At 56.9% G+C, this 6,765-nt stretch overlaps 1 protein-coding gene across 1 annotated transcript in view; it reads right to left on the minus strand.

The window, feature by feature from the left end:
- CBS (cystathionine beta-synthase) overlaps positions 1-6,717 on the minus strand; it is a 31,814-nt gene extending 25,097 nt beyond the window's left edge. Inside the window, exons 1-3 of the mRNA XM_017871924.1 lie at positions 6,177-6,717; positions 4,118-4,193; positions 2,821-3,037 (exon numbers count right to left, since the gene is read on the minus strand). Of these exons, the coding sequence (XP_017727413.1) occupies positions 2,821-3,029 (209 nt within the window). The 5' untranslated portion in view covers positions 3,030-3,037; positions 4,118-4,193; positions 6,177-6,717. The remainder of the gene's footprint in view (positions 1-2,820; positions 3,038-4,117; positions 4,194-6,176) is intronic.
- Positions 6,718-6,765: the final 48 nt, after the last annotated feature.

The following is a 6,765-nucleotide window of genomic DNA, read 5'->3' on the forward strand; positions in this document are numbered from 1 at the left end:
ACACACATACCTGAAACACACACACACCACACACACACACCACACACACACACATACCACACACACGCCTGAAACACACACACACACACCACACACATGCCTGAAACACACACCACACACACACACCACACACACACCTCAGACACACACGCCTGAAACACACACACACCACACACATGCCTGAAACACACACACCACATACACACGCCTCAGACACACACGCCTGAAACACACACACCACACACACGCCTGAAACTCATCTGGGAACACGCATGGTTCACAGCGGTGTCCAGACCTGCAACCCCTCCCTGGCCCTTGCAGTTCCAAGGACACCCCATGGCTCTGATCCTGAGCCTCCTCCTCAGCACAGGCACCTGCAAAACAGCCAGGCTCCTTGGGCCCTGCCCCCCAGGAAGCGATCCTCAGACCTGGGGTGCACCCAGCTCCCGGATGTCCTGTGGCATGGAGGGAGTGCCACACTTGCAGGGAGAGCCGCCCTGAAGGCCCAAACAGGCGCCAACAAGAGGAGTCCAATCGCGCCCTTCCCAGGGAGCAGAGGGCAGTCCTGCCAGGTGCCCAAGCTGTACAGGGACCAGGGAGGCTCCCTCGGAAGCAGTTCTTGGCGGAAGGGAACCAGGCTTGGCAAGGTGCAGAAAGCCAGGGCCAGGTGGAAAGTCAAGCCCCCGGGTGACAGCACTGGGCGTTAGTTCATTAGCTCAGTTCAGGCATCCGGCCAGCCAGGCAGGAAGAGGCCCGCCTCCCTGCAGCAGGCACTGGGCCTCCGTGGCTGTGAAGTTACCTGAGAAGTTTCTAGAGGTGGTCAGAGCCAGGCCCAGAGCACTCAGCAAGATAAAGGATCCGACTTGCAGGGATAGCCCTGGAGCCCCTTATCTCAAGGACTCCCACTTCCACAGCCCAAGAGGCTCCTGGGAGGACACCCCATACTGTCCTAGAATGAAGCCCCAACTCCTCACCCACCTCTGCAGCACCTCCCTGCAACCCTGCTCTTCTCGGGGGCCCTCTGACTGGAGACAAGCGGCGTAGGCTCTGCATCTCAGGATGGGGGTGTCTTTGGAGGATGAATGAGGCGTGTGTGAGGTGCAGGTACAATACATCTTACAACCTGGAGGGCATCATCTCCATCTCATGCCCTAGAGTTAGGAGCTCATGGAGCCCTCAGGAATCCGGCCTGTCTTCCCTGCCCACTCTACCCCCCAGCAGCCACTCCTGACCTCACCGGGCCTCTCACCCACTGCTCTCTCAGGTTTGTTTTGGGGGCAAGAGCCCATCCTCCTGGCTGCCCACCCATCTGCTTGGCCTCCTGAGCTCCCAGCACTGTGTTCAACTCTCAGACCTTCTGGGTTTGTCAATTGTCACTTCTTCTATTGCTGCACTGAGAGTGGCTCCACCCAGCCACCCCACCTGTTCTGAACTGTAAATCACAACCATAAATGCTGGTAGTGCTGTACACAAAATAGGGATCATAATCCCCGCACGTCGGGAGGCCGAGGCAGGCAGATCACCGGAGGTCAGGAGTTCAAGACCAGCCTGGACAACATGGTGAAATCCCATCTCTACTAAAAATACAAAAACCCACTGGGCGTGCTGGCACGTGCCTGTAGTCCCAGCTACTAGGGAGGCTGAGGTAGAAGAATCTCTTGAACCCGGGAGGCAGAAGTTGCAGTGAGCTGAGATTGGGCGACTAGCACTCCAGCCTGGCGACAGCGAGACTCTGTCTCCAAAAAAACAAAACAAAACAAAACAAAAAAAGGAATCAAACATCTAAGAGGCACAGCCTTTGATCTATCTGTTCTCCTCCAAGGAGATGACACTAAGGAAATAAATATAATCCTAAGGCTTAGTGCGACTGATTTCAGTTTCGTGCTGGGGTAGGGATTTTTGTTTTTGTCTTTTCTGCTGATAGAGCTTCTGCACCTTGAGCAGGGCACAAATGCACAAGGCGCTCAGGAAAGACTCGTTGGCTAAATGAATGTGTAGGATTTTCTATTGCAGTTATTTAAAATGAGATAACTGCAAACGTGTATCTTACCCAGTAGAGGGCTCACAAAATGACGGCTTCTTCACCAAACAGTCTGTGCCACCACAAAAACAGCCCACTATGGAAAAATGTTTAATGCCTAGGGGAAGTCTCCATGACCTAGAGTTAACAGAAAAGTGCAGGCTGGGCTGGGCACGGTGGCTCACGCCTGTAATCCCAGCACTTGTGGGAGGCCAAGGCAGGTGGTCACTTGAACCCAGGAGTTCAAGACCAGCCTGGTCAACATGGTGAAACCCCGTCTCTCCTAAAAATACAAAAATTAGCTGGGCGTGATAGTGGGCGCCCACAGTCCCAGCTACTTGGGAGGCTGAGGTGGGAAGATCCCTTAATCGGGGGAGATTGAGGCTGCAGCAAGCCATGATTGCGCCACTGCATTCCAGCTTGTGTCTCAAAAAAATAAAATAAAATAAAAGAGAGTGCAGGCAGGATCCTGGTCACTCACCTCCAGCGAACGCACGTGCACAGCCACAGACCGGGGAAAGCATGTGACCTGGACATATTAATTAATTAATTTTTTCCGGAAATACCTAGTGAGCATCCACTGTCTTGCCAGGTGCTGGCCTAGGCGCTGGGCTGCAGCGTAAGGAGGCCTTGGCCTCAGAACCTCATCTACACGGCATGCCCCCACCCCCAGCTCCTCAACCCAGAGTGACTACAGGGGGGCCACACCTCATGTCCTCCAGGCTGTGTGGTATCCAGGTAACAAACTCCTGCCCTGCAGGTTACGGATCAACCCTCTTGTGATCAAAAGCAGGACTTACGGGACAGTGTGGTGATGTGGGGACTCAGAGGCAGGCCGGCCCAGCTGCCAGGTGCACCTGCTGGGGGCATCAGGCCGGATCCACAGGGGCTCCTTGGCTTCCTTATCCCCTGGGAGCCCCCTCTCCAGGCTCCCCTGCGCCGAATGTGGCCCTGAGCTGTGGGGGCAGCCTGTGGGCCCCACTTCTGCCTGGGGGGTCTCAGAAGGCATGCTGGGACCTGGCAAAGCAAGGAGAGAGGCTTCGGTTCAGGCTCAGATGCTGTGGGGTCCAGCGAACCCTGCTGACCTGGTCCCCTCCGGGTGGGGTGCTCTGCTCCCTCAGAGAAGCCCAGGAAGAATTACACAAAAACACAGGCACCAGCCCTGTGGGCAGCCGCTTGGCCATGTCTCCTCCATAGGCACATACAAAAATAAAAAAAAAAAGGAAACAGACAGTTGCTTGGGCCGGGTGCAGTGGCTCACGCCTCTCATCCCAGCAATTCGGGAGGCTGAGGCAGGAGGACAATTGAGTCCAGGAGGTTAAGACCAGCCTGGGCTCCAGCCCTGTCTCTATTTAAAAAATAAAACAACAACAAAACAGATGCTTGCACACCCATGCTCACTGCTGCACTATTCACAAGCCAAAAGGTGGAGGCAGGCAGCCCATGTGTCTGCAGATGGATGGACGCACACGATAGGCTCATACACACACTAGAATATTTACTCAGCCATAAGAGAAACGAATTCTGGCACATGTTACAACACGGACGAACCCTCAGGACATGATGCCAAGTGAAACGAGCCAGAGACAAAAGGACAAATGCTGTGCGATTCCACTTCCACGATGAGGCACCTGGGACTCTCGAACGCCCCTCTATGTCTGGCAAATTCATAGAGATAGAAAGTAGAAAAGAGGCTGCCAGGGGCTGGGGTGAGTGGGGAAGGGAGGGTGATTGTTCGATGGGTGCAGAGGTTGTGTTGGGGATGATGAAAATGTTCTAGGTGGAGATAGTGATGGTGGTTGCATCACATTTACAAATGGTTACAGTGATAAGTGTCATGTGTATTTTTACCCAGGATTAAAAAAACACACAAGCACCTTGAAATAGATAAGACAAAAAAAAAAAGAGAGAGAGAAAAGAAAGGCCAGGGGACCCAGACGAGGCCCCATCGGCTGCCCTTCCTCTGGGGGCACAAAGAACGTATGACCACCTCCCACCTCACCCTCTACACAGGGCCCAGGACTGGACTCAGTCCCCCCTCACCCTGCTTTGATTCTCCACATTCAACAGGACACTAAGTCCACAGCCGTCACTCACCGGACAGATGGTGCTGACAGTTTGGTGCTGTTCAGACTCTGTAAGGAGACGTGACAGCAAACTGTGTCGTGGGATCCTTGAATAGAAAAGGGGCGTGAGGGGAAAACTGTAAATCTGACTCAAGCATGGACTTTGGTTAACATTAACAAAGGTTATGTGATCGTGGAATTGGCTCATTAATTGTAACAAATAGGCCGTGCGCGGTGGCTCATGCCTGTAATCCCAGCAGGGGAGGCCAAGGCAGGCAGATCACGAGGTCAAGAGATCGAGACCATCCTGGCTAACATGGTGAAACCCCGTTTCTACTAAAAATACAAAAATTAGCCAAGTGTGGTAGTGTATGCCTGTAGTCCCAGCTACTCGGGAAGCTGAGGCAGGAGAATTGCTTGAACCTGGGAGGTCAAGGTTGCAGTGAGCCAAGATCGTGCCACTGTACTCCAGCCTGGCAACAGAGCGAGACTCTGTCAAAAAAAAAAAAGTAACAAATACACGACATCAGTTTAAGATCTTAACAGGAGAAACTGTGGGAACTCTACTATCTATCTTCTCAATTTTTCTGTAAATCTAAAACTGCTCTTTGTAAAATTTTCAAGATGGAGTCTCACTCTTATTGCCCAGGCTGGAGTGCAGTGGTGCCATCCCGGCTCACTGCAACCTGCACCTCCCGGGTTCAAGCAATTCTCCTGCCTCAGCCTCCAGAGTAGCTGGGATTACAGGCGCGTGCCACCACACTCAGCTGATTTTTGTATTTTTAGTAGAGAGGTTTCACTATGTCGGCCAGGCTGGTCTCGAACTCCCGACCTCAGGTGATTTGCCCGCCTCGGCCTCTCAATTGCTAGGATTATAGGAGTGAGCCACCCCGCCCAGCCTAAAACTGTTCTTTTTTTAAAAGCCTATTAAAAAAGAAAAAGTTGCTGATGCTGGCTGCATTTGGAACCCCTTGGAGTATGCGGCTCAGGTGGTCTCTGCGCACAGGCCTTACCCAGGCCTCAGCTTGGCCTCCTGGACTTCCCGGCCTCCCCTCCACCTTTGCAATTCACCAGGCCCAAAGCGGCTTCAAACAACCCTGGAGGGTGGTGCTTTCAAGGTCATGGGACCACGGACTTGTCTGAAAATCCGAAGGCGTTGGATCTCTTCCCCAGAAAAACGCACCCCGCTTTCAGAGGTTCGTGTCCCTCCTGAAGTCACCCAAGCATGCCCCTGCTTTTCTTTCTACCCCGACCTTGTAAGAAGCCACCGCCGTGAGCGGAGCAGCACCTTCCTCCCTTCCTCCGCGGGTCGCGGGAGTCACCTGCGGGAAGGGACTCTCCGTCTGGCACAGGCCCTGTCTGGCCTGGGGCGCGCACGCTCCGCCGCGGAATCCTCCAGAAAGCCTTGGACCCGAGGCCCTGGCAGACGCAGGCGGCCCAGCGCGTTGCTCTTGGCGAGGCCCTGGAGCACTCTCCCGCAAGGTAAGGGCTGCGGGAACGCAGATCGCACGCCGCCGGGGCTCTGAAGAACCCAGAGGCGCTCAGCGGAAAGCTCTCCAGGAGACCCGGACCCGAACTCGAACCCGAACCCGCGGGCTCCGCAAGGCGACAGCGTCGGGCGGCCGGTCGCACGTGCGTCCCGGGGAGGGGGGTCACTTGGCGTCGCCCGGCCGCCTCTGGCCGCTCCTTAAACCGCAAGACCCCCTTGGGGTCACGACGCTCCCGGGACACCCCTGCACGCGCGCGCCAGCACTCCCGGAGGGCCCTGGGGAGGGCCAGGCGCACGGGGAGCGGGAAACTCCTCTAAGCTTCCCCGGGGGAGATCCAGACCGTACCGACACCCGGAAACCGCTGGCCACTCCGCCTCCGGAAGCGACACTTTGGGACAAAGTTGGGGACAAGTGAGCCCAGAAGATCCTCGGGAAGCCGAGTTTCGCGCTCCGCTCTCACTCCCCCTCCGCCTCCCCTTTGCGTCCTCCAGCTCAGCTGCCGTCTCGCCTGGGACTCCGGGAAGTGAGGTCCCAGGAAATCCTCCATCCCCACAACGCAACCTGCGCAGAGCCCCGCGTCCCTCCCCAGCGGGCACCCACCTCGCGTGCCGCCCGCGCAACGACAGCGTTTACCGCCACCCCACACAGTCCGCCGAAAAGGGCGATTTGCAAACAGTCATTTCCCATCCACAATGCAGCGAAAACTCAATGCTGGGCACGAAGCGTGCGTCTCCCCCAGATTCCCAGCCCGCGACCCCGCTCCACGCTCCGGGACTCGCCGCCAGTGGGGTCCGCTCCGCCGGCGCGGGGGCCGGGGTGGGAGCCTGGGGCTACGTGCACGCCCAAACCCCCAGCTGCTGGGCTGCCAAGACCGCAGGCGTGGGCGCGGGTAGGTCGGGTGTCCTGGGAACCCGTCTCGCCGCGATTCGGTGCAGATGATGCAACAGCGGGCGGAGGCGCGGAGGGCAAGCCCCGGACCCAGCTGGGATCCTCCGTCCAGAGCGGAGAGCGGGTCTCGGTGGGCCGGATCTCACCTGGACGGATGTGTGGGAAAGAGGGGCGAGCTGCTGCCCCGACTGCGGAGAGGCGGAGACGGCGACCCCGGGGCGGCGGCCTCGCTGGGACCCACGGCAAGGGGAGCGGGCGGGCTGCGATTGGCGGAGAGGCGGGGCGGGAGGCCGGCGCCCGC

This window comes from Rhinopithecus bieti, unplaced genomic scaffold (genome assembly GCF_001698545.2).
Source record: "Rhinopithecus bieti isolate Rb0 unplaced genomic scaffold, ASM169854v2 scaffold_5889, whole genome shotgun sequence".
Lineage (NCBI taxonomy): Eukaryota > Metazoa > Chordata > Mammalia > Primates > Cercopithecidae > Rhinopithecus > Rhinopithecus bieti.